Source organism: Malurus melanocephalus, unplaced genomic scaffold (assembly GCF_030028575.1).
Source record: "Malurus melanocephalus ecotype Western Australia unplaced genomic scaffold, MMel_1.1 scaffold_325, whole genome shotgun sequence".
Taxonomy (NCBI): Eukaryota; Metazoa; Chordata; class Aves; order Passeriformes; family Maluridae; genus Malurus; species Malurus melanocephalus.
The window spans coordinates 676,063-703,864 of record NW_026623557.1 but is presented as its reverse complement, the minus strand read 5'-3'; the positions used below and the strand labels follow the sequence as shown (position 1 = coordinate 703,864).

General features: G+C 44.3%; 1 protein-coding gene and 1 long non-coding RNA gene across 3 annotated transcripts; both read left to right on the top strand.

Annotated features, from left to right (window-relative positions):
• The first annotated feature begins 6 nt into the window (after positions 1 to 6).
• Positions 7 to 2,489, top strand: LOC130580350 (uncharacterized). 2 transcript variants are annotated; one of them, XR_008966098.1, is made up of 3 exons: positions 7 to 36; positions 1,100 to 1,382; positions 1,623 to 2,489. It is a non-coding gene; the product is annotated as an uncharacterized LOC130580350 (long non-coding RNA). The 2 variants fall into 2 exon arrangements; XR_008966097.1 differs by having other exon boundaries at positions 22 to 149.
• A 3,570-nt stretch (positions 2,490 to 6,059) lies between these two features.
• Positions 6,060 to 27,292, top strand: PPTC7 (protein phosphatase targeting COQ7). The gene is made up of 6 exons (XM_057377754.1): positions 6,060 to 6,635; positions 15,466 to 15,645; positions 18,334 to 18,532; positions 20,646 to 20,769; positions 22,470 to 22,599; positions 23,942 to 27,292. The coding sequence occupies exons 1-6, from the start codon at positions 6,434 to 6,436 to the stop codon at positions 23,998 to 24,000; spliced, it is 894 nt and encodes a 297-aa protein (XP_057233737.1). The 5' UTR covers positions 6,060 to 6,433; the 3' UTR covers positions 24,001 to 27,292.
• The last annotated feature ends 510 nt before the right edge of the window (positions 27,293 to 27,802 follow it).

Here is a 27,802-nt window from a genome sequence, read left to right as displayed (position 1 = left end):
GGGAAGGGCGGTGCCCTGGGGAACATGGCGGGCGAGGTGGGGGCGATGGCTCTGCGGCATCTGCGGCTCCTTCAGCCGCCTTTGGGCTCCATCATCGCCCCCAAGCGCGGGGAGTCTCGGGGAAAGGCCACGCGCAGGGTTCTGGCTGGGTATGGCCGTTGTGGTGGTGTCAGGCGGCCGCTTGTGCCACCAGCGCCCTCAGGAAAGCCCAGCCTGCTGGTGATGAGGGCTCGGTGTCCCCTCAGTGCCACGGGAAGGGTTTCAGGTGTAGCGATGCAGGTGTAATCCACGTAGATGGTTTGGAAAAAAAGCTATTGGAAGGTCACACATTAAAAAAAAAAAAAATTGGGGCCCCTTGTGAAATATAAGCTTCAAGTATTATTAATATAAGCTACAAGTATTTCACATACTTGTACAACTTTGGTTTTAGTTGTCTTTCCTTACAGTAATTTTTAAAGTGTTAAAAGTTYCTCCTTTTGAAGATGCTGTGGGTTGTCAGTGCTCAGTGAGCATATTCATTAATCTCGTTAGTAATTTTTTCATGTGCACGCTTATCTCTGAGATCTTTCCCAACTAAAATATTCTATTTTTATACTAATTTGGAAAACTAGGCTAGAGAGTGACTAAGTGATSATGATTCCTTGGGGTTGCCTTACAGCTGTCACATCCAGGCTTTAATTCRAACCAAGAAATTAATTTTTAAAATTAAAATTCATTAAATTGGTGATCTGCATTACCTGATGGGAGACCTTRCTGCTTTCTAAAACTCCCTGACAGAAATTTGTAGTGAGGTGGATGGAGATGAGGCTCTTCTCCCTGGAATCAAGTGACAGAAGGAGAGGAAACAGCCTCAAGCTGTRCCAGGGGAGGTTCTAGTTGGAAATTAAATAGAATTTCTTCATGGAGAGGTTTGTCCAGGGAAATTGGGGAGTCCCCATCCCTGYAGGCATTCAAAAAACGTGTGGATGTGACACTTGGGGACATGGTCAGTGGGGAACACAGCGGTGCTGGGGTGATGGTTGGACTCAATGATTTTAGAGGCCTTTTCCAACCTTAAGAATTCCATGATTCTTTGATTTGTTTTTATTTCCCTGACCAGGCTCATTACTGTCACCTTGAAGGGAAGGCCACAAAAGCCCTAAAAAGCTCTGACATGCCACTTCATCCATTGGAAATGGAAATAACTCCACAGTGCCCCTCCTCTGCCATGTCCACATCACAGGAGTGAGCAGTTATGCAAGCCAGAGCATTGTCTGCCAGGCCACYGAGGTCGTCTGATGTTATCAAAGAGCTGCTACAGGGTGGATTTGAAACAGCAAAATCCTGGAGTCATCCTTCACCATGGAAAGGCCTCGTTCCTCCAAGGACATGGGGACAAAAAGGTGAGAAACYSGTGTGYTCCACTCCACCTCAGATGTTACACCCCAAAATAACCYCCCCAAAAATAACCTCCAACCTGCATTCATTGCAAAAACGTAACCCAAAATTTCTTGAAGAACTGATGTCTTCAGTCTCTTTGTTTCATTGCTGTTCCTGAGATACTTTAGATTCAACTGGAAGCATCCATGCATTTCCCTCCAACAAGGTGGCCAAAATGTTGGATTTGGTTATTTTTTTTTCAGGGTTGAAGAGTAGCAGTCACTTCAGACACTTCCAGTTTGAAAAAGAACTGTAAAAATGGCACCATAAAACTTTATTTCTGCTTCTCGCTGAGGCTGGATCAGGACTGGCTGCAGGCACTGAGGAGAATATGTGCCTGTGTTTGGAGGAAGTCCTGGGAATCTCTAGAACTCCATCTCTTTCACTGTCCCACAGCAGAGGAATAAAAAAAGAGGCAATCCTGCAGGAAGGAACACATGGCTGAGATAAAACCTCCCTCTGGATGAAGCTGACTTAGGGGCTTACAGTCCTTCAGCTTCCTTCAGCTTCAGTTCCCACATGGTCATTTAACAAGGATGGAGATGTTTCTCCTCCCTACAAGTCCTGCARAGTTGGAAACTTGGAATTTCTTTTGCAGACGTGGAGGGAGAGTGGTGCTTGGTTTATTCATCATCATTGATTGTGATCTGTGTTCTTGTTCCACTGCAGTGCCATGAGATAATTAATACTAAAACACCCCTGCTTGTTAGTTTACATAATTCTGATGCCTTTAAAATCAGCAAAAAGGGGCTGTTGACAATGCCCAAGGGAAAGCAGAATTTAATACATTCTTCTTGCATCCCGAATTACTTGGCAGAGCTGATGGTGCACAGGGGACCAGACTCCACGATGAAAACCAAGCCTTGCTGAAATCTGAAAGYACAGATTGCACCCTGGATGAATGTGGGCAGGAGCTGGATGAATAAAGAGGTATTAATTGTTACTGCATCTACCATTGAAATGGAATAGAAGTGGGCAACAGTTCAAAAGCAAAGTAGGATGGAATTAATTGGGTTTTCTCATAACCTTTTTTTTTCTGCTCAGAAGTGTTAGAGCTTCACTCACAGCAGTTCACCTAAACCCATTTTCAATACATGCTGTAATAGAAAGAAAACAACCTTTGTTATGCAGAGAAAGGCAAGACAAAGCCACATCTAAGAAAAACCATTTAGAAAACCCCACCACCACAAAACCCACCCTGTGCTGGACTTCTGAAACAGGTTCCAAAGAACAACTCCAAGTGCATAGGATAAGATCAGGACATCAATAAATAATGCTTGTTCTCCATCAGAGAGATTTTAATTTATCCTGTCAACATGAGTCAATTAATAATTAAAAAGGGCACTGTGATCCTTACGTGGGAGGTCCTATAAAATGAAAACCCAAGCAGTTTGAGATGCAGTAGATTCCTGTTTGTTAAAAAACATATTCAGGGATTTACTCTGGTAGCATTTCAGTTAAGGTTTTGATGTGCATTTAAGTATTATAAAAGCTGTGGCTGCTCCTGGATCCCTGGAAGTGTCCAAAGCCAGGCTGGACGAGGCATGGAGCAAACTGGGATGGTGGAAGGTGTCCCTGCACGTGGCAGGAGGTGGAATGAGATGATCTTTGTGCAAAACCATTCTGTGATTCTTGTTGGTGATCTGGCTCTGCATCTTCTCTTTACTCTCCCTGTRGGAAGTCTCATATGGCCCTTCTCACATCCATTTTCTGTTTAATTCAATTGTGCGGAGTTTGAACTTCATCTTTCCAGGGCTAACATTGCTTTTGCCCTATGACAGATCACTTTAAAAGTCCAGTTGGACAGACATTGGGAATTAGAGTCCAAACAAAGTCAAACCAGGCTGAAATAAACTGCATTCTGGTCTAGCACAACATCAGCCCTTAAATAAATAGTGAGGAGCCAGGGCAGTCTGTACAGCAGATGGCATTACAGGTAATATTTATCACACTCCAATCTCAGGGCTAAGATACTTGGGAGGGAGGATTGACGTCAGCTACAAGTGAATCAGTTTTAAAACAAGCTGAAAACCTGCTTGTGCCTTCAGCTGTTGATTACATTGTGCAGCACTTCTGCTTCACACTCCCTGGTGCATTTATTGGTCGGAGCAAGCCTTGCAGGAAGAGTTCATTCTGTTTTTGCAGCTTAAGTGAGCTGATCTAAATAGATCTTGGACTTTGAGGTGGGAAGATTCCACCCAGCTGCAGTAACCAGGGGGATGCCCTTTGCTCCAGTTTTTGTGCCAAATTTGTGCATTGGGGAATTTTAAACAAATATCACTTGGCAGKATATCGACCCTCAGGGTACAAGAATAACACTGAGTAAGGAAGCAGGGCATGGGCTGGGAGGGATTTACAGAGAGAACTATCCAGACTGACACTGAACAGTGGGCAAAACCAGTTCTGAGGCATTTTATTAAAAATAGTTGGGTTTTTGTCTCACAGGAGCCCAGAGTTCTTTGAACGAAAACCAGGAGCAGTTTTTCCTCGGGGCACAGCGTCCTCAGGCAGGAGTGATAGAGCTCATCAAAGTTTACTAATTACCATGTAAATTATGAGGTCGTCTGGGTGACTGGACAGATTTGGGTGGGTGACCTGGGGTAGAATCATGGAATCATTAAGACTGGAAGAGGCTTCCARGATGAAGTCCAGCCTTTGATCGTTACCCCCATTGCCCACTAAACTGTCACAAAGGGCCCCATCCACTCATTTTTTTAACAGCTTCAGGGAATGCTGACTGTACCACATCCCCAGGGAGCCTRTTTCAAAGATTTCCAAGGATGGAGGAGTGTGAACAGCTCACCGTGTACCTTGCCTTGGRAGCACTTATGGAAGCACAGAGTCATGCTCTGCCAAATGAGTTTGTCAGCCCTGAGCTCACGCTGTTCCTCAGCCTGTGAGCCATGGCTGCCGGGCAAAATGGCACAAAGAGCACCCATCCAGCTCCAGGAAACTCRGGATTGAGGCATGGAGAGCTCAGCTTTAGCTGGGGGGGATCACAGGCTGAGCAGCACAGCCAGGTAGGGCAGGACAGATCACCTTGCACCAACCTGAGCTGCCTYAGGGCACAGCAGGACAGAACAAGGGGTTAGGCCAGGCTGGACTTGAACTGAAAGGACCTGGACCAGAAGGAGGAAGAACAAGACCGAGGGAAGGGAAAGAATGATTCTGTGGGGGAAACTCTGCAAATATGTGCTTCCCTTTCCTGATAAAGTCACTGAGGGCGTGAGACACTGAGATGAGCTACCTTGTTTGTCARCTCTCACACCCTGCCAGGCCCTGGCAGCAGCACTCCCTTATCAACAGCACATTGGCACATTCGGCTGTGCAGCCATTCCCTAATCCACCAAATTGGGYCTGGGCTGTGCCTCATGTTCACTCTCTTTCTCTGTTCTAAGAGGAGGATTAATTTTTTAATAAGTTTGGATACTATTTCAGCTTCAGCTGGATAATTCTCATGCGTCGCTTAGGCCTTTAGCAGTGTAAGGGAGGGAAATACTGTTTCTGTCAAGGTACAGAGGGAGCAAAATGCCTTCCGTGTGACAATGAGGATGCTTCAGCAGTGCTTCTGTRGGCTGGGTCTGTGAAATGTGGCACAGAGCTCTTCCTTTCAATGCWGGCAGCTCAGGGGGGCAGGTTTCACACCTGACTCTGCTGTATTTATACCTCTGTTGTTTGTTATTTACGTGTCTCGGGTTATGTAAGTGGCAGCAGCCTCTTAACCTGTGTGTACCCAGGGGAATTAAATCAATTTGCAGGGCGACCTGCTGGGAACTTCCATGGGGACAAAACCATTTTTTGCACGCCCACAAGCAGCATGGAAAACCGAGCTGTGGAAAATGAGGAATTTGGTSTTTTTGAACATTGTAGGTCTCTACAGCATTGATGCCTTATAGGTATTAAGAATTGTCCAGCTGAGAGCTTTGTGTCACGCTCCACTACAATTAACGTGGTTTTAGYAGGGTTTGAGTGATGACTGCACAACACGCCCTTCTCGTTTGGGTTTTGTTTGGCATTTCACGTTGCTTAACCAAAATGGATCAACTGGCAGCGCTTCCACGGATTTGCACAGAAGCCTCTCTCGCACGGCGCTGAGCTGGCTCTGTCCCCAGCCGCTCCGCGCCGGGGAGAACAGGGCGAGTCATCCTTGGAAAAAAACACATTTTTGCGCGGCGTGACTCACATAACCGTCCTCAGCAGGCACGAAGCACCGGCAGCCAGCGAGTCCCCCCCGAGTTATTCGGAGCACGCGAGACGCGCGGGGCGTGGAGGGCAAGTATGTGGGTTAGGCGCAGCCGCGCTGTGCCCGGTGTGGAGAACGTTAATTGCGTTAATTGCGTTAATTGCGCTAATTGCGGGGAAAAGGCGGCGGGCACTGCGCGCGAGGGGCGGGGGCACGGACCCCGCTCGGCGCCGCGGGGGCTGCCGGGAGCCGCCCGCTGTTATTGTCCGCAACATGCAAATGAGGCGGGGCGGGGAGCCAATGGGGGGCGGCCGCGCGCCGCCGCCGCGCACGCGCGCCTTCAAGGGGAAGGCGGGGCCGACCTCGCGCCCCGCCCAGCGCCGGGGCCCTCACCTCAGCACGCGCGGCGAAGATGGCGGCGGCGGCGGGCGGCGGGGCGCGGGGGCGGCGCGGGCGGCTCTGACCGGGCACCGCGGGCGGCGGGGAGCGAGCCCGGAGAGAGCCCTGAGAGCTCCGCGGGCAGCGGGGAGGTGGCATAACCCCCCTCCGGGGGGGGGGAGCTGGCGCGGAAGGCGGGGGCGCTGCCGGCGAGCCCGGCCGTGAGGGGCAGCGCGCGGGGCAGCGCTCGGRCCGTGAGGGGCAGCGAGGGCGGGTGAACCGCCGCCGGAGGGACGAGGGTCCGCGGCAGACAGGGCTCGGAGCAGCGGCGGCGCGGGCCGGCGGGCAGGGGAAGGAAGGCTGGCGCCCTGCGGTGGGCGCTCGGCGGGCAGGAGGCGGCTGCGCCGGTGGCTCCCCGCGTTCCTGGCGCTCGGCTGCTGGGCGCCCCACGCCATGTTCTCGGTGCTCTCGTACGGCAGGCTGGTGGCGCGGGCGGTCCTGGGCGGCCTCTCGCAGACGGACTCCCGCGACTACAGCCTGGTGACGGCCAGCTGTGGCTTCGGCAAAGATTTCCGCAAGGGCATCCTCAAGAAAGGCATGTGCTACGGGGATGACGCCTGTTTCGTGGCGCGGCACCGCACCGCGGATGTGCTAGGTAAGTGCCCGGGYCGGGAGCTGAGGTGACTTSGGCTTCGTTGTGTGACCTCCCTCYCTYCYTCCCTCCCGGAGCTGCACATGGCGAGCGGCTCAACCTCCGGTGGCAGACAAAGGAGCTGGTTCTGCCTGTCATTGTCACCGTCAGTTCGTTTTTTTAGCTTGCCAAGGAAGCTCTCGTGCTGTTTGCTTGCAGCTCTGCCTCCCTTTGTCATGGGGGATTGTGTGTGCCGGCTGTCCGGGCCCAGCCTGGGTWTTTCACCTGTGGGTGCCTGTAAGGCCCAGTGGCTCCAAAACTCCGAGAAAGAGCTCCTAGTGCGTTTCACTTTCTGTCTTTCTCTAAAACCTGACCGATCCCCATGTGTATGTATTGCGTTTCCACAGAAAAGGTTACTGGAACAGGCACTTCCTGATTTTAACGCGTGCAATGTCCTTGTCAAGTGAAAGGCAAAGTGACATTGAGACTGGAATCAAATGTCAAACTTCAGTTTCGTTGTTTGTTCTGGCCTGATTGCGCKCTCTGGTTTGGAATCACGGTTGAAATTAATCTTGAGGGTTCAAATTTTAGAAGTAGTGAATAATTATGGATAATCAATGGAATCTTCAGTCTATGGGCARCATTGCTTTTGACAGTACTTGACCTTTCTCCTGTGTACTCAAGGTTGAATTTGGCTGACTGACACTCTGCACAAGTTAGTTGTGGTGTAACTGCCAGAACCACATTTTCATCAAAACTTTGACACTTCAAAAAATGCTTCCTCCTCTCTGCCCCTGTCTGCAGGGTATTTTTGTATTTGTTTGTTTTAAACCGGTGGGGTTGCTCTGTGCTACCTCATGCTGTGGAAGTGGTTGGTGGTTCTTCAGTTTGGCACTGTCGTTGTAACTTGGTTGCCATTTAACAGAGCCGAGACATTTTCTTGGTACAGGAAGCTGTAAGTTGGTGCTAGGTAACAGTTATTGCTGGTTATTCTCAAGGGAGCTGTTACTGTAAGAGTGATGCCACAGCTTCCAAGATGTGGAAGGTTGGTCTGTRCATTTGAGACACTCTTCATCTTCTCTGTGGCGCCTCTTCCAGATAAACTTTTTGGGATTAGAATTAGCTGTTGGACACCTTCCTCTAGCATGTGACTAACCCTGGCTGCCTTTAAAGTTCATGCTAGGCCAGCACTGAAAAATAACTGAGCAATTGGTGTTTGCCCTTAAGAGAAATGCAGAATCTCCTGTACTTTGAAGTGGACTCTTTGTGTGGGGAAGCCTCATTTGATGATGTTTAGGGGGTTTTGGCCATGTTTGGTAATTACTGTATATGGACCTRCAGCTTGTCTTGTGTTCCTGCTGGAATCAACAGAGATTTCTAAGTTGGTCTTTGCATTAATTTTCATGGCATCTTGGAAACAAACAGGATTGTAGGTCCACTTAGGAATCAAACAACAAAGAGCAGCAGKCCAGCATGTCTTAAGTACCATGAAGAAAATAATTTAAATAGAAAACTGTTGGTTCGTTGGTTTGGGTTTTTTTTTCCTTGTAAAGCTGTTGTTATGTTAGTTCTTTATCGCTTTTTTTAATATATATACTCAAACCCCAAGATCTCTGTACTTTCTGCAAAAATAGCATTGTTCAGGTGGGTTTTGATGCTTCTAACTTGCTGCTTTTTCTTCATCTGTAGCCCGTAAGTTTACAGTTTCTGCTGCTGGGATCATCTCTTTATTCTCTCAGCCAGTCCTTTTGCACTGCTGCACAGTTTCAGCACCACCACTGTTTTCTTCCCCCCAATTCCTCTTACTCCCATCACAAATCTGAGGTTCCTTAATGTGTTTTTTTAAGACCCTCATAAATTTTGTTCTACCTCAGTACTTAACTCTGTTCCTCAACAAAACTGTCCTAGCTGCACTGTTGCGTTTCAAATTTAATTTTTTKACATTTAGGGAAGAGGCTCACGTGGTTTGAGCCAAAGTGAACACTTGACACAGTAAATTTCAAGTTTATCACTTGGAGTGTGTAGTCACCAGTGACAAAGCCAGGCCAGATAATTAATTTAAAATTCCTCTATGCCAATGTTTTCTAGAACCAGCGTATGGAAAGCCTGCCTGTGTGGGATGGATTGGGTGTGGTGGAGCAGTGAAAGAACTACTCCCAGCCATTTGGCATGAGTGCTTGGGGATTCATTTTCTTAGGTCAAACAAGAGTTGGCTTGGCAGCATGTTTATAGCAGAATCAAAATGCTAAACACTTCTTTTGTTGTATATGTACTGTGTAGTTCAAAGGCTGGGTGTTGAAMAGTGTCTTCTAGTCTGAGCTTATCCTTTAACAGTAAGATCAGCAGAAGGCTTGTGAAGATTCAGGTTTTTTCCAGTCCTTCCATAGTTGTTCAAAGCTTGATAAGGCCTGTTMCTGGYGTACTTGAATYCTTGAGGGTTTTGTCTCATTTTTTCTTCTGTCTGGAACATACCTGTCACATTTGCATGTTTTCTTCCCTTCTGAGCACAGTGAGATGCAAGAAGCTCAGAATGAGTGYGTTTCCTTAGGGATCTCCCTGAGAAAAGGAAATGACTTTACTGCTAATGTTAATCTCTGGAGCTTTACAGTTCAGGTCTGTGTTTTCTTTCTGCTGCTGCTTGTAGCACAGTGTACTTTTCTGTTCGTTCACTGCCAGTGTCTTGGGTGTTCAGATCATCAGAGAATTGAGGTCTCTCAGAGGGATTTGGGAGATGTTCTGTACTGCTTCATATCTGATGCCTTTGGAACTTTTGAGGACAGAAATACTGGTTTTTTTCAAACTGAAAACCAAGACTCTGCAAGAGCTGACACCCCTGGTTTTTCTCATTAGCATATGAGTAGAATTTTTACTACATAGGGAACAAGCCAAATGTTTTAAATTAATTTAAATAGTTCTATAATCATTTCACTAATTTACCAAAAGTAAACATTAAAGCCAGTGTGTTCACTTCTAGAAATTTTGAGGCATCACATGCTGGTGATTTTTTTCTTCCTTAATTTTGAGATCTGCCTTTTCTTGCTTATTCCTGCCTTATCAGGCTCCTGATGTCTTTGCTAGTTTTTTATGGATTTTCCAAGCTGTTGTGTGACTCATTATTGAAACATTGCAGCAGCCAATGCGCATCCCGTGACAGCATCACTTATACAATGTCTGTGCTGGGTACAAGTTTGGGTGTAGTCAGTGTGACTGGACTCTTCCAAACTATTTCTGTCCCCCAGAAGTAAGGAAAAACTGTCTGGCAGCAGGAAACTGTTCAYTGCAGARTTAAAATTTGACAATTGTTCAATTWRYTGCAAATCCTGATTTCTAAATTTTTGGGGGGGTATGGGAGGAGTGTCTGAGCACTGCAGGGCAGCCACTCTAAAGTGAAAGGAGCTGCACTTTGTTTGAAAATTAAGTTTGTCAGCAGCCTGCATAGGAGGTAGCTAAAACTGCAGAGTGACCAAGTTCCTGGAATAWTGTTAGTGTCACTGTCATCAGGAAAAGTAAACTACAACACCTAAAAGGATTTGTAGATGAAATGTCAAGGTTGTTCTGGCAGCTTGGAGGAGGAAGGGATTCTTACTTGGATGCCTGAAGGTTATAGAGGACGATGTTAAGTGGTTTATTTGGTATCATACCTATTAAAGAGATTGCTGCCTTATCACAACTTATCACACTGAAGGAGGCGAGAATTGCCCGCCTCCCTCGGAGTAGCCTTTCACCTACTGTGAAAGATCAGGGCATCTGMGAGGCAGTGATCTGAGATCTTTGCAGAGCTGTACACGTGTCTTAGTTTGTAACAGACCTCAGGAAATTTTCTCTTTAGCATGGGGGCATAAGTGCTGGCATTTGCAGGAAACTGCAAATTGAGAACCACCCCATGAACAGTCACACTGGCTGACTTTCTTGTCAGCAGAGCTGCTCTGGAGCAGCACTACGCAGCAGTGTAACCTCTGAGAATGAAACTTCTGTCTGGTTATTCTTCTTTCCCACTGTTGTGCAAGGACATTCATGTTCATCCATGCTGTGAACACTGAGCATGAGATGGGTCAGGCTGGCAGGGATTTATTTCAGAGTCTGCCCTCAGTACCTGTCCTTTCTCATCCGTTCCACAGTCATGGAACACCTTGAGAAATTCAATAGTTGTAGCTAGGGAAATTTTTTATAAAGCCTGCAGAAATAAATTACAGTTTAATGTTCTCCTGGAGCTCCCAAAATCCACTGAGAGATTTCTCAGGCTTCAGTAAAATAGGGAAGAGATCTACCCGATAAAAATCTGCTTCAGGAACGAGTGCGCTTTAGAGCAGGGGGCAAATAGATATAAGGATCTTTTGCTTTCTTCTGGGAGTAGATGCACAGTTTAATGTTTGCTGCTCTGTGTTTCTCCTTCAGTTTGTTCTTCAAGATCATTGCTCACTTYGCCTCTTGCTTTTTGTTCCTTGTTGTCACTTACCCAGTTACTCTTCCAGAACCTTTCTGTTTCATGCAAGGGTAGTTTAAGTTTTACTGTAACAGTGTGAATAAGTAACCTTTTCTTCTGTAACTTGTTAGCAGTCACACACAATCTGCCTGTAGGGATTTGTATTTAACTGGGTTATTTCTTTGTCAAAACCTTGGGAAGGGGCGAGACACCTTGGGCTCTAATAGATGAAGGGAAGCTGCTGAGAGTCAGTGCTGGCTTTGAGCATTGGACTTGTTCTAGATGGAGAACCTGTCTAGGTGTGTGATTTATCCCACCATTGATAAAACAAGAAATCTTATCAGTTTATCTCAKTTCTGATATGTTGACAAATACTAGGTGCCATATTTCAAACTTGTGCAGCTCATTGCACTTTTTTTTACCATTTAAGCCTTCATATTTGATGCAAAATTCAGTTATAAATATATCCTTTTGATGTTCTTTTACCAGTGATTCATTGCTATTTCAGGTAAGGATCTCAAGAAATTGAAAGTTCAGTAGGATGTGTGTGGAATGCCTTAGAAAGTTAATTGTGGTTGCATGCAAAAGCAGTTCCTGCTGACACCCTTGTGCCTGCCTGGTGCCTCTGTGTGTGATTTTTATTCTCCTCTGATGCAATGTTTCAAAGTATCCATCTCTCGGGATTTTTGGGACAGGGCGGTMCTTTTGGACTCTGACCGTGGGCAGGTTAATTTGCGAGCTCACCAGAACTGCCCCTGTAACACCATTTATATTAAACAGGGTTTGATCAGTATCAGGGGTTTGTTATGTGCTTTCAGGCTGTTTAGTTTATATTTGCTCTGAACCAGGCAGAACACCTGGATCTCACTCACATAAGAGAGTGGTGAAAAGCAGATATTGCTGCTTTCAGCACTGGCTGGTTTTCCCTGGGCTTCTGCAGGGAACTCATGTGCTGGCAGGCAAAACAGCTTCACATTTACATTTCAGCTGCTCTCTTATCCCAGGTGCATTTAGCATTTTGAAATCAGCTTTAACAGGTTTCACTGCCAGTATCTTCCCTGGCTCTGTTTCTGTGCTGCAGCATCAGTCACTCGTGCTTTGTCTTGTAATTTCCTGRCAGGTGTTTCTTTGAGAGAGATTTTGATACTTTGAATCTTTGAGGAGTTGGAAAAAGTTAATTTTTGGACTGACACATGCAGCGAGTATTTTATCTGGCAGGCATATTTGTGTATTTTCCAGCATAAGGCGAAGTAGTGGGGTGTTAACTCTCAGGTTCTGAAAAGTCTCTAATATAGYTAAACACTTGAGAAGTATTCTTTTGAAGTAATTTATTGTGAAATTTTCAATTGCTTTATTTACAGTAGTGGTTCATCTGGCTGCAGGCATTGCACTGTCACGTGGATGTTTGTGTAATTTCTGCATGGACTTGAACAGGGAATAGCCACGGAAATGTTTCTTCTGTAAAATTTTCTCATTTACTGAATGGCTTAAATAAAAAAAACCCAAGGTTGTGTACAGTTCAATTTCAGCAATTCTCAGCCACGCAGTTTGTCTTAAATATCCTGTGATTCCTAGTTTGTAACATGGTTAATACTAGAAGACAATGGTTTATGGCTTAAAGAAAACCTGAGTATTTGTTGAAAAGGTAATTATTTTGATAATAGACATTTTTTTCTTTCTTGGATGAAAGCAAATATTGTGTGTGTGTATATATATATATAAATAGAGCTTGGCATTATTCCTTGGAAATGATCCTGCCTTTGAATTTTCTTTTGATGACTGAGGGAAAACCTGGTATTAATGAAAGCTGAGTTTTTAGTTTTTGCTACTTCTGTAGTTTGAAATAGTTTTTTTTCCTTGTTTGCTGTTTATCAAATACCACAAAGTTTTCTTAAACTTTATTCTCATTTGCATTTTATCTATGTCAGTAGCAGTTTACTCAAACTGTTTCAAAATCACGTATTTGTTTTCCACGTGATACAGTTCAGTTTAGAGAGACTGTAGAATGTGAAGATACTGGGTTTATTTTAAAACCATATTGATGGTAGGACAGGRTGGTTAGAGATCTTGGCCWCAAACCTTTGKAAAACTCCACCTTTTCCATTTGGGGCAAGGACAAGAAATAGAGTTGGTAGCTGAGAGGGGTTGTGGAGGTGTCACTGAAAGCAGCCTCAGGGGCCTGCTCCTGCAGGGATCCTGTTGGCTTCTGTTCCAGGATGGAGCAGGAGACAGCAGAGCTGTCCTGGTGATGTGCACTCAGGCAGTGTTCTCTGAGTGTGGTACCAAGCAGAGCCAGAGGARCTGCTGAGCAATGTCTGGAGGGTGATTGCTTTGGAAGGCACTGGCAGAACCTACTTAAAGCTGTTTATAGCTTGCAAAAAGCAGACAGGAAGACAGACAGACAAAGCCATTCTGTGGCTCAGGATAGAGTATGAAGGGTGCTGCCATGATTACGGAGTCACATTTCCTGCCTGGAGTAAGARATGAACAAAGAAAGTCAGATGGCATACTCAATTTTCCTTTAAAAATTCAGTAGGTTTTGATAGTTGRCCTTCTCAGGTGCTTGCTGTGGTGGCTTTCTGGTACTCTGTGCTAAAGCTGCAGTGTTTATGTTTCAGTGTTTGCAAAGACTGATGTGAAAGGGTTTTCTGGATTGCTTGAGGGAACTCTGTAACTTCTGCTTAGCTTTCTTGGGAGCCAAAAGCTTTGTGCTGCATTTGTCAAACATGATCTTTTCATTGCAKTAACCTCATTGTCAGTGAATCAGTGCAGAAATACATCTGGACTGTGTTCATCTTAAAGGGAAGAGAAAAAAAAAAATCACATAAACTGGTAACTTCACATAAAGCACCATCATGTGACCTGAAGCTCAGTTTCTGTTTCAGGTTCATGATCTAGAACTTTTCCTTTGTGATCTCTTATTCTAGACCTGTCTGTGTGGCAGCAGAAAGCGAAGGGTTAATCCAGTATTAACCTGAGGTTGTGAGACCTGTAGAGAGAGAGGATTAATCTGTTCTTGAAGAGTTCAGAAAAGGCATTTCCGAGAACACCSGGTGCTTTTGGATGAGCTTCTTCCYAGGGACTGCTCAAAGAGGTGAATGCAGGGATCTGCATTCCTGTAACATTCTTCTGAGAAAGCARAGGGACAAAGCAGGTGTCTAAAAGGTTGTGCACTATTTTAGGGAGAAATCTGATTAATGTTGATAGGCTGTTCAGAATCTGGCTATAACCTTCTGTCAGATTATAGTTCACACCAAGGTCGGCTCTAAACCTTCCATCTCAGTTTCAGACCATGTCTCGTGTGAAGGGCGTTTGGAGATGAGAAAAGTGAATTTTATCTTCTCACTCATGTTTTCATGCCTTTTATAATAGTGGAATTTTTTTTTGCTGAGGAGACTGTCCTTAAATACAATCTGAGCTCTAAAATTCACTTTTTRTGCTTTTATCTTGAACATATTTTAGCTTTTGTTTGTTTTGGAAGTCCGTGCTTGAAATGGTTTGTCCCGTGCTGAGAATCAAAAAGATTTTTGGAAAAATTTCCACATAGTAACGTTTTGATCTCAAATAGTACCTTCAGCAGTATTTTGCTTTTATCATTTAGGCAGCTGGAGTAAGCTCAAAGTTCTTGAGCCAAATGAGCAGCAGAACATCTGTCTACTGCTCACCTCTTTCTGACCAGCCCGTTTCCAAGACTACAGTCTCTGTTCTCCCTTGCAGCTGCTTAAAGATTCACAGGTTTTGGCAGATTTGGTCTAATTTTCTGATATCCAGGTTATTTTGAATAACTGAAAATTGTCTGGATCATAGTCAGTTTTCATTCTTTTGCTTGGCTGAAGCTGTAAGCAACAAATTCTCCTTGAAAGGTGTAGATCCCAGCACTGTATTGGTTATATGGATTTTGGAAAACACTTKTAAAATGAAGGTTTATTTTCTACAGAAAYTGAGAATGCCAAATAGAAATCATTGTTCTTCATATGAGCAGGCAGCTTGAGAAAAAAACTGTCCTGCTGAAGTGGGAAGGAGTTTCTTTGTYATTTCTGTACTAGTTAAAATGTTGACCTTCACTTTTAAAATKAATAAAACCTCTCCCCTTTTAATGGACTGATGAGATGTTAATGAGATTGAATCCTCATCTTCCCCCCAAATTTCCCATTATTTGTTCTCTAGTTACGTCAGCCTCCTCATGCTCAGCATTAGACTTTTACCTTCTTTTCAGCAATTYAGATTCTGTTTGAAGATTTGCCCAGGAGCTGATATCTGAAGTTATCTTGAAAATACACAGAAATCTGTTTGTTAAACAAAAATGTTTTTCAAGCACGTGCCATGTCCTACCTTTTAGTTGCTCAATATCATAAGTGATGTAAATAATTAAACCCCTTGTTTTGAAAACCATTTCTGTTCATGTAATTCTGGTTTTGTGTTTCCTTGCAGGGGTGGCAGATGGTGTAGGTGGCTGGAGAGACTACGGGGTTGACCCTTCTCAGTTCTCAGGGACTCTCATGCGAACRTGTGAACGTTTAGTAAAAGAAGGACGGTTTGTTCCAAGCAATCCTGTTGGAATTCTCACCGCAGGCTATTGTGAGCTGCTGCAGAACAAAGTMCCTTTGCTTGGTAAGACACCAAAAATATGTCAGTTCAATCTGGGTTGTGTGTTACCTACACATGGACTCAGTGAAGGGTGCTTGCATCTGTTGTCATTGTCTACAGCGAATTTGCGGGCAGTTAATTCTCTTAATTAACTGAAAACATAAATATGTGGTTGCCTTGGTGGCATCCTTATTTTCTCTCATATGTTTAAAAACGGTTTAATTTAGTAATGCAGGGAGTAYTGATGTGTGTGTATTTATATATAAAATAAAAGGCTAGCAGCCTTTCTGTGGGAAGGGTGAATTCACCAGAGTTTGCAGAGCGAGTTCTGCAGTAGAACACACTGTGCACATGTGCTCACTCTGTATTTTGTATGTATAAATAACTGTTCTCTGCTGAAAGCTCTTCATGGCTGGTTGTGGCTTTCTGCTTCAGCTATGCAAGGAAAAATGTTTTCTGAGGATAATTGGATGCAGTTCTGCATATTACAGGCCTAACTCTGCTCCTGTTGCCTTTTATGTCCAGTGGACTCAAACCCGAGTTGGTTGACATGAGTAGTTCCTATCATATGATCTCTGATAGTATTATTTTTATAAATCTTTGTGAGGAGATTCATTACAGATCTTTCTGAAAGCCAACTGAAGTAGATGCTTCACATATTCTGTGTCAGCCTTGATGGGACACAGGGCATTCAGCTGCCTGGGGACTGGGAGCGATAGAGAGGTGACACTTGGCCTCAGCTGGCAGTTCTGCCMAGGGGACACTTCTCTAAAGGACACGAGACCTTTTCTGCACCAAGAAAGTGTTTGCCCTGCACAAAATGCACACAACTCACCTGACCTTAAGCTCCTGTGCCAGAGCAGTSCTGTGTGAGCTATATTTAACTTGTCTGCTGAGCTGGGAACAGATGTTCTCGCATTATACCCCTAAAGAATAGGTTGGAACCTCAGGAGTGACCTTAAGTGTCACGAAAATAGCAATGGTCAGTAATTACATTAGGATTTGGTGTGTTGATTGGTGCTTMTTTGTGCAAAGCAGATGTAGTTGTAAGTGAGCTACAAAGTGGGGCACAGGCRAGAGCTCTCCCTGCGCCTTTGGAGACGGAGCAGCTCTGCTGGGCTTGACCTTTGCAGTGCTGAAAAGCAGCGTGTGCTGAGTCACAAGATCTGCATTCCACACATGGCCTCCTGGTTACACTCTGCTAATAGAGTTAGAATTTGAAACTAATGATCCTTAGTGTTTCTCCTTTAACTGGGAACRGTATTTTTAGAAGGAGGAATAAAATGCTGGAATTGCCACAGCAATGAGCATGTGGAGTTTATTTAAAATAAAGTGAAGGGAGAAGGCTTCATTAAGGAAGATTCATTAGGTAATAACTTTTCCTTGCTGTTGTGCTTTAAGCCTGGATACTTGGTTTGCCCGGATCGAATCCAGCAAATATTATAAAATAAAACTGAAATAGGAGGAAACTGTGCCATTTGTTTAATCACTGTTACATTGTAGAACAATTTTGGACACTGTCACATACAAAATCAGAATTTTTTCTGGAGATACTGCTTTGACTTAACATTCATGAAGGATGGAGAAGGTCCTGTGTGTTCGCAAGTGCATTGCAGGGAATTCTCTGTATTAGAAAAGGAAACATCTGGAATAGGCAATGCCTGGAGCCAGCTGGACTTGTRCACCAGCAARCCTGATCCTAAGCTTTGCTCACTGCAAGCTTGTGGTCTGTCCAACATGGAGCTTGGAAAATCCTGCTGGAAGAATATCAGGGTAGAAGAAGGAGACTGTTCACATAGGGGGCAGAAGTCAAGCAGAAATGCTGTAGCTGTATTTCACCCTCTTGAGAATGAAAGGTCTTTCAGTGGCTGTGCTGTCCTGTCCTGTTTGCAGAATTGAGCGATTGCTGTTTGCTGTGAAGGACTTTGGGTTTCTTTGCAATACAGCATTTTTGTGGCTTGCAACCAAGCACAGTTGGTGGCTGCTTCCCAGTGAATGAATGGAGAATTCCTCAGTGCCCTCAAGCATGGCTGGGATAGCTCCAAGCACAGTTGACATCATGTTTCTGCTATTACTTTAATTTGGAATAGTATTTATCTCTGAAACATGTTTTCCTTAAACTTGTGGAGTTGGTGCCCTGAAGGTGTGACAGGATTTTTATTTTTAAAAACTGAAGCAGGTTCTGCAGAGCCAGGCTGGGAGGAAAAGCATTTTATGTTCTGAGCAGAGAAATGCAATAGGAACTTATACTTCATTGCAAACAGAYCTTTACTTGGTGTGGTTTATTTACAGCTGATGAGTGAAACTGTGTGGAGAGCTCCTAGCACTGTATGGATGCTACTAGAATTCTATTATCTCCATGATTTYGGAATTTCAGTATTTTATGTGGGTTCTGTAAATCCAGTCCTATAGCAGAATGTGCTGACATATGTTGGGATGGAAAACCGTAAATAAAGCCAAACAAAACAGGTATTTGTCAGCATAATGTGTTTACCAAAATCAAGACAGGAGGAGTAAATTCTACACAAAAATCGTTTGTATTGCAAAGATTTCTAGCATTTTGCTAGGTTTATATTAATTCTGGCATTGTTGAGTATTTCCATTTCTCTGACTTTTAAGCTTTGATAAATGTTTGAATAATTGAATTATTGATCAAATCAGTGAGAGAACAAACAGTTTCTGTGAGGCTGACCWCAGTCCCTCTGTTTGCAGGGAGCAGCACAGCTTGTATAGTAGTCCTGGACAGAACAAGTCATCGTTTACATACAGCCAACTTGGGAGACTCTGGATTTTTGGTAGTCAGAGGCGGAGAAGTCGTCCATCGATCCGATGAGCAGCAGCATTACTTCAACACTCCCTTCCAACTGTCAATAGCTCCACCAGAAGCAGAAGGAGTTGTCTTAAGTGACAGGTAAGGGCGAAGAGGAACTTTAATTTTTAATCTCTGCGTGTGACCAGCTCTCAAAAAGTTGCAGTTTTGCTGCTGTGGGGCTCTTTTATAGCACACAGGATTTAAACACATACCCAGTCAGGTCCTGCCACCCTCCCTCTTTAGGTAATATTTGTCACTTTGTACTTAACTTTGTACCTCTTGCACAGTTTGAATTTATTGAGCTAATGATCATTCATGGTGCCACATTCCCATATCCATGGACATGTTCTGATCCATGGGAAGATGTCACYCACTATAGCTGCTGTGTGGACAAGTGGATTTACCAGCAGCCTTGATCCAATCCCTGCCTGTGCTCCCTTGGGAATGTTTGGAGTAGCTAATTTAGATATCTTGGCACTGAGTTTGCAAGTGCTTGAAGAATAGAGAAGAGGGACATGTGACTGTAACTTGTGTTTCCAACTTGCTGTTTCCAGCAGCATATTGTATTTGACCAAAACGAGCAAAAAAACTGTTTGGCRGAACACCAAGCTGGGAATGAGAGTATGAGGAAAGGACAATCTGTTCACAGAAATGAGTAGTTTCAAAGGCCAGGCTTGTTCTCGTGTCTTYCCCCAGGAGTGTCAAGCTGATCCATCCTGACTTGGTGAAGTCTCACCAGTAATATGAAATAAATTCAAAAAGAAGCAGCTTTCAAATATGTGTTAAAACACAGCTCTCAAAAATGTCTCACTCATTAAAGTGATATCCCTCATCTGAATATGAAGAGGTGGTAATAGGATCTTCAAAGAGTACCCATGGAATACAARGAATACAGTAGGCAGCTTAAGTTTTGGACTCAACGAGCTTGAGTCTTTTCCATCCTAAATGATTCTATGCAAAATYAGGGCTGATGCAGTAAAGGTGAGACTTTAATCCAAAATAGCTCTTTTTGAGAGTGTTGATTAAGCTGTTGAAACTCCTGACTGTTCTTGTGTGTGGTTTTATTTGTTCCTCCTTGCAGCTGCTGAGATGAAACCAGGGTTGAACACTGAAATTAGAACCCTTCAAGCTCTTTGTTAGACTAAAATTAAATGATAGTTTGAAATTCCAGAGCTGTAAAAATCTTTATTTTTCTGAGATTCTCTGCCATCCGTAGGAAGACAATAAAAACAACGAGCAGAAGGATAATTGATAATGTCCAGTGGAAGTCAGGGAAGCCAAGTAACGTGAGTCATGCAGTAATAAGGAAAGCACAAGATAAATGTGCTCCCACACTTCAGCTCTGAATCATGATTACAGCTTTCTGGCTGGTTCCTGCACTGTTCCTGACGTTAATTAGTACTCATGCTCCTTGTCGAAATGCTTCTCCTGTCCTTTTTTATTTGTTGTCCCAGTTCAGTGATGAATTTGGCTATATATGGGCATAGGCAGGCAATCTTAACTCCATCATCCTTCGTGAAGGTGCACATCAGTTGAGCAAAGCAGCTCCTCTGTGTTTTGGCAGAGCCCAGTGGCTCGGGATGCATCATTTTCTCCCTTTTACAGACCCCCAAAGAGTCTTTAAAAATGAAAGGTTTGTTGTTGCTTCTGAGAATTGGATTTTGCAGCAATRTTCATGTCCAAACTGGGTGTTTTCCCCTTTTGGTGTTGTGTAATGTGTCAGACACAAGCGTTCCAACAGGCTGCGGTCTCCTGGTAGTGATTTCCAGGCAAGTTTCATATTCCATTGCATTTAAAAAGTGAGTCAAAATCCTGAAGTGTTTGGGCCAGGCCTGGTATGAATTGTACTTTCCAGTGTCACTCTCTTACTTCTTTAAGATGAGCAGAAGGAAGSCCTGAGCTGCCATTCTCCTTAATGGTTTCCATGGAGACACTCTCCTGCAGCAGATGAGTTTGCAGGATGGTTCATGTGGGAATTTTAACTGYAAATCCTGGGTGCAGTAGCTGGAACGGGACCTSTYTGCAGTCACAGTGCCTGTGGTGRAGCTKTCCTGMCAGCCCATCCTGGTGCTGAGGCTCMATGGTGAGCCATTATTCCATGCAAAAAACCCCCAAAAGGCAGTGAAGTGCAGAAGCTGCTGTGGGTGTGCTGTTTGAGATAGTTTGGTGTCTTTGTGAGGCTGGACTCCTTTAACCTGTGATCCCTCCCCAGCCCCGAGGCTGCTGACAGCACGTCCTTCGATGTGCAGCTTGGGGACATCATCCTGACCGCCACAGAYGGACTGTTTGACAACATGCCTGACTACATGATCCTGCAGGAGTTGAAAAAGCTGAAGGTGAGCGTGTGTATCCTCAAATCYTTCACATCCTTTGTGCTGGATACACCTTTATAGTTACTACATTTGCTTTTAATGCCCAAAACCTTTCTGTTTGATAGCAAAACCACACTTCAAAGTGCTCTATGGTTGAAAGACTTCTCAGATAAATCCCCATGTGAGCAGTGCAAGGGACRTTGACCCCAGAGGGCTTTCTCTTGGCTCTGCATCCAGGCTGAAGCCAGAAGCAGCAGCTTGGGCATAAATTTCCCAAGTGGCAGCTGGTTCGGTGTCAGTTACTGGTGAGGGAGGGAGAGGGGGAAGGGAAGGGGAAATGTTCGGTAGCAGTCRCTGCCCTTGGCCAAATGCTCACATGCTGCACCTGCAGGCTGGAGATGATACACAGGAAAAYAGAGAATCCTCTCCCGGGTTACTTGAGGGTGAGCTTATTCTTAAAATAACTTTCAGCTTCTCTGAAGGTTTATAAGCCAGTAATTCTGACTGTCTTAATTGTGGATTGCACATCCTTGAAAATCTTCAATGTTCCATTAAAAAAAAAATTCTTGACAACATTTTCACATTTAGTGACCACAAATGTTTTTTTCAAATGGTATGGAATACATGTAAGTATATTCTTACAATGTAAGAATACATTAAAATATTTTAATTTGGCTGAGAACATTTAGCTTCAGGCTATTTACTTACAGAAAGGAAAGTACACTTAAGGAGATATCAATATGTATAAACTCCTTGGGGAAACTGTTTTGCTGTGAAATGCAAATAAGAGAATTACAGTGTGGTTTGAAGAGAATTTGGCCTCCTCTTATCCTGCAGCTCCACAGGTCATTAATGGGGCTGCAGCCACCTCACACCCTTTTCTGTGCTCAGCATAAGGTTGTCCTGGCTGGCCACTGGAGCTGGAATTCCCTTGTGGAAGAAAGCTGAGCTCCACCTTTTGGCGTGTTTGGGAAAGGCACTGGAGTTCCCCGGGAGGTTCAGCCAAAAGTTAATCATGTAAATGCCTGCTAATTCCCAAACCTGCAGGGAAGGCTCTTGAAATGACAAGGCATTTAAAAATGGTTACAGACAAAAAGAGCAGTGGTTGTCTGTCATGTTGGCTTGAGTGAGGAAAAACCTGGGAGTAAAGCAGCAGAATTACGGAAACAGGGAAAAAAAAAAAAGTCCTTAAAATGCAGCCTGGAGAAAGTGTTTGTGCTCTCAGTGCATTTTTTTTTTTCATCTGACTTAAAAGTGCCCCTTCTCCCCGAGTGTGTTCTCGTCAGTTGGGGTGAGAGGGTCAGAGATGTGAGACTTGCACTCAAGATAAMACAAATATTTTACCAGAGCCTGCTTGGGTGAGGGGGAAGGGCCTTGCAGGGTGCCCTTCAGGGACAGCTGCCAAATCCCCTGTTCCCTCCAGGTGACATGGTKTAGTCTATTTTGAGTTTTAGTCTATTCTAAGTTTCTAAATTCTGGAAATCCTCCAAASCCAAGTCTTGAGCTGCTGGTAGGGAGTTGATATCTGGCCCTCCCTTGTGGAGATCCATAGTTGTAACCCAATTTACAAAGCCTAAAGGATGTGGAGGGCTCTGTTTGCAAAGGAGGGTGATAATTAATACCCTGACTGAGAGTGAACCCTGACAGTGAGGGATCTCCAACCCTAACATGGATCAGCACAACTTCTGTAGAACAAAAATTAACCTTTTTTCTCATGAATTTAGAACTCCAACTACGAGAGCATCCAGCAGACTGCACGGAGCATTGCTGAGCAAGCCCACGAGCTGGCCTATGACCCCACGTACATGTCACCCTTTGCACAGTTTGCCTGTGACAACGGGTTGAATGTCAGAGGTAAGAGCTTCTCCTCCTCCTCCCACTGCTGCTGTCTTGGAGACATCTTYAGCAAAGTGAAGTTCTGTTGTTCCAAAATCCAATAGGAAAACAGAACAGTAGGGAATGTGGTTGGCAGGAGAGCATCAAGCTCGTGTGGGATTTGGCAAAGCCCCCAGGGTCTGCACAGGCCATCCCAGACCCAGCAGAGCAGGAGCCTCCTGTGGGGAAGCAGCTGGAGCATGGAGAACACAGTGCCCTGATTGTTTTATTTTTAATCTAATCAATGCATTCCTGCCCCAGGAATCCTGCCTGATACCAGTTCTCCAGTACTCCTGTATTTGACTTGTTCCTTGGATTCGGGTGTGTGGGTGGTGTTCTGTGAGGGTAGTTTTTTATATGGGATTTCATTTGCTTTTTTTTTAAAGTTGTGTCCTATTGCTGTTTCAGCTGAGATTCTGCCCATTCTGGTAGATTTGGGATTTGTTTTTTGGTTAAAATTTGTGACCCTTGTTTCATTGGCATCCCCATCTCTGTGGGTTCTTCTGTGCTTCAGAAAGGTATTGGCAAAACACCTGGCAGAGCTCAGAGCTGAGCAAACAGCTCTCTTTTAATAATTTTTTACTTTTGAATGGATAAATACAATTCTGCCAGTAACATTGTTCTCATCTCTGTATCAGAAGGGCAGGATTTTCTGCAAGAACTTTAAGGCCCTTTTCAGCCAGAGATAGCAGCTGTCACACTTGGGCTCTGTGTTGTCCCAAGCTCAGTCACTCAGTAGTGAGGCTGCAGATCTGCAGAGTCCAAGGGATTGGTTTGACTTCCCACATAACAAAATCTCTTTTTCTGGGCCGTTTCTCCAGGATTTGAGTGTGTTGCTCTAGCTGTTGAGGATTGAAAAATAACTACTAAAAATGTTAAGTGGCTTTTAGGAACACCTGAGGTAATACAGTGCTGGAGAAGATGCTAAAGAGCTGTTTGATTTGCAGTGGAAATTCCTGAGGAGATCTGATTTCATGGCAGTTTAGGTGTAACAAAGCAGTGTCAGGTGTTTTATTAAAGAGTCTRCTAGAAAACAGGCTTTGTGCTCTGCCAGCTTCCAGCCGTGTTCAAGGTTCTGACCTCCTTTTCATGGTTTGATCTCGCTGGAGCTCWAAAGTAGAGTGTTGTTGTGCTGTGTTAAATGTCACTGCTCCCCTCATTTTGGAAAGGAGGTGGGGSAGGCAGAGTTCGTGTCTACACAAACCAGATTTTGAACACTTAAACCAGTTCTAAAAGAGCTTTCTGTGGGGAATGTCGCAGATCATCAGAAGATATCCCATGGTGGTTTGATGAAATAAGTGGCTTTTTGCTTCCATTACAGGGGGGAAACCAGACGACATCACCGTCCTTCTTTCCATCGTAGCCGAGTACACAGACTGAGGTCCTGGCACTGTCCCGAGCTCCCCGGGCCCCCCGGCCGTTTCCTGCTGGCAGGATTGTTCCTTCCTTCCCAGCTGCTCCGGGCAGCCGGCCCTGAGCCCACAGCCTGGTCCGAGATGCAGCTGAGGCCCTTGCTAAGAACCACTCGTAGTCCACTGGTCTTGGTCTGCCAGCAAGAGATGAAGAAGCTCAAGGCTTGGAGCTTGTCTTTGAGAGCTTAGTCCTTGTCCGGAACAGGGGGAGCATCCATCCCACAGCGTTGGAGATGTGACTTTCCGAGGAGTAGAATTGGTTGATCATCTTTCAAACTAGATCAATAGGTAACACCTCTGCACGAGGGCATATTACTCTATTTACTAGGAACGTTCGCTGTTGTTGAGGGTATGTTACAGACCCAGTTCCATAAAGCATAGTCTTGTTCCAGTGATAGCCGAGGTTTCGTGTTTCTGAGCTCCAGTTTTCAGGAGATTTATAACTGCTGTAAACATTCTGCTCTTGCCATCCATGGTGTCAGCCTTAGGAGCCTTTTCTAGTACGAGATTTCAAACAAACCTAGTTCAAGTTATATGGATGCAAATGTGTTTTGTGATTTCAGGTGCTTAACTGTGATCTTAAAAGTTCTGCAGATCATTCGTCCATAATGGGCCTGGTTCTGGATGTTTTGGCTGTGGATAATTATTATTTTTTTTAAACAAAAATTCTAGCCCAGTCTCAAACAGCTGAGCTGGCCACAGTTGAGGTCTTTCAGCATTTGAACCCATCTCGGCGTGGGATGATGGTAAATGCTGCGGTGGGAGGTTGCACAAAGAACAGCTCATCCTCAACTCCGAGCATCTTCACTTTGGGTAGATAATTCTGTTGTTGATAAAACATAATTTGTGTTAATAATTGCTACTCTCGCTTGTAGAACAGAATATGCTGCACCAGTTTAAGTCCAGTTGATCCTTTCTGACTCAAACAGGCACCACTTTGCTTCTGCTGCAGCAGCGGCAGCGAGTACGAAAATGGAAACTTAATGAATAATCAGCAAAACTTACATTTCATTTTAACTAAAATTTAGGGGTTTCAATGATCCTTAATGATGTTTACAGTTATCTAACAGCCACTTTGCAATATGACATTTCCTTTTCGATGGCAGTAGCTCACGTTTGTCCCCCCCTCTTCCAGCCAGCTTTCCTTTTCCTTTCCTGAGGCTCATATGAAAGCTGAGAGCTGTAAAGATATATATATTTTTGGTCAGTTTTTCATTAACTTTTTTGCTGGTAGAGAAGTATGTAGAAATAAATTAAAGCCATGTTTTTATATATAAAAAGTCGGGTAATGTTGCTGTTTAGGTGAGTGCAGTTAAACTTGGTCAGTAAGGAATCTTACCTGCTCTCAAGAGGAGATTTTTACTACCTGGTTTATTGTATTAAAACTGTTTAAGTTTGAGGTTACCTCAACTTGTTTAAAGAATTTTTGTGGACTTGTACTGTATATTTGCGTAACTATGTCAAGCTTTTATTTAAGGTCATTTAACATGTACCATGTACATGTCATTTTACTATATTTCAATGCATCATGCTTGTAACAGGCATTTCATTTATAATAAGTGATTAATTTGGGAGCTCTTCAGTAATTTATCTGCTATTCCTCAATTGGCATAATGTTAGATATCTACTTTAAATCACCTTGTAATTACTTGTCAAAATGCCTTAACTACCCTAACTTGACCAAAATAGGATTTTGGTGAGGGTATGGGGAGGATTATATTAATGAAGAAAAATTAATTAGTTTTGCGACACACGAACAGTGAGTGGTGGAGAACTTTGCACAACCTGTCAGTCCTTGTTGTTTTTAACCTGAACAAGCTGTCTCTGGCTGTCTTGGAGGAATGTATTCACATGCAGAACAGGGCTTTGTTTCTTGTTTGGGAGGTTCTCTCCCGACTCTGGGTGTCTTTACATTTTATCCAGTATTTACTCGCACGCTTCTGGATTAGAGCAGATTTGATCAATTCTTCTTTCCCTTTGCCCTTCCTTTCAGGAGACGCCCCYGTGGCCCCGGGCTGTTCTCTGGCCCTGCTCTTAGCACAGTCCCCAGCACTCGAGTTCCCCCTTCCCAGTTTTCCAGACCTTTCCCTGGGGATGTGTGCGGGTCAGAGGGAGCGCTGGGCTCTGGAATTCCGGGCGCGCTCCCTGTCTGTATCCACAAAGCCGTTTGCCTCATATCACACCATGACTTGTTGGGKTTTTTTTTAATAAAGAACAAATTTGGGTTTTGATTTACAAATCATGAGTTTTTCCCTCACCGGGCACACCAAAGACCAGTAAAGCTTTTAGCTTTTCCATCTGTTTATAAAGCAATACTGTATTATAAAGAATTGATATTTTTATCACATGCTTGATTGTTTTGGGTTTTTTTTAAGACGTGCACTCTGAACATATCAAACCTGATTTTTTCCTATGAACTTAAGCTGTCTGCGCACAACAGATTTTTGGAGAAGGAAATGACAGGGCCCATCCTATCAAAATTATTCCCAGCGATGCATGAAGCAGTAACACTTGTTAGGGCTTAGGTTAGTAAGAATGTTCACGAGAGGAATGTACAWGGAAGGTGTTCCCTGACTTGGAAGCGAGCGGAGCACGGGCTGGCTTGGAGCTGCTGCAGAGGGTTGGGGTTTGTTTTGGGGAGCTGGTGGGGTGGGAGCAGGGATCTGGAGGAGCAGGAGGAGCATTGTCCCCCAGGAACCTGGGATTGCTGCAGCAGCGGCTGTAGGGAWTGGGGTGAAGCAGGGCTAAGATGTGGTGAATTGGAAAAGCTCTGTGGTTCCTTGCTGTTTTCCTGGCTATCTTTGGGAGAGCTGCGACATACAGTCCTAAATGCCCTTTTTTGGGTTTTGGGAGAAGGTCGGGCTGAAAACAAAATCAAACCAAAAACCAGATTTGGGACCAGACAAGTGAGTCAGGGAGAAGGGAGGGGTGAAGGTCTGGCAAGGATGGGAGGATTTAGTGGTGGAATGTCTGTCTCTTGATAAGGGACATCCTTTCTCCAGGGGAGAAGTAGCTGGTGGGTGGAGAGCCCGACTGTATGCAGTAGTTTCTGACAAAGATAGCTGAAACAATGAAGCAAATCTGAGTCTGTATCTGAGGATGCTTTTTTGTTGCTGTTAAAATGAGACTATCATCTATGCTTACCTAAGAGGCAATTATGTGAATTTCATGTCTGAGGTATAACTTATGCAGGAATAGTTCTGTAAATACATTTAAATAAATTGTAAAGATATTTAATAAATATAGTATTTATACTAAAATATGCTTTTTAAAGTCAAGTTGCCTGCAAACCCTCTGTTTGTTAAATGTGGGGATGTGGCTGGCASAGAGGCACTGCCAGGGCCAGAGTGGCTGGGCTGTCACTGTGACCTCCCTGCACTGTTCTCAAATCCACACCTGAGTGACACCCAGTGCCCTTTCTAGCAGCCTGGCAGACAGATAATGATCCTTTAATTGACTGGGAATTTCAGTATTTTATTTCAGTGTGACTTTGGAAATACTGCACGGCCTGTGACTTGTGGTGGAACAGATGCAGGGAAAGAAAAGAGTAATGCAAGTGGGAAACACAAACCTTTATTTTTCTAAAATGCAATTTTGAGACAACTTTGGTTCAGTTAAACACTGTTCCTACAGAGTTCCTATAAAAACCTGAACACTCCTGGAGCTGGCTTGGGTTTGGCTGTGCTGGAGGGCTTGGATGGGTTATTTTTCCAGCACCTTTACGTAGAACAGCAGCTTTATTTGCCTGGTGTGGTAACAGAGTTTGAATT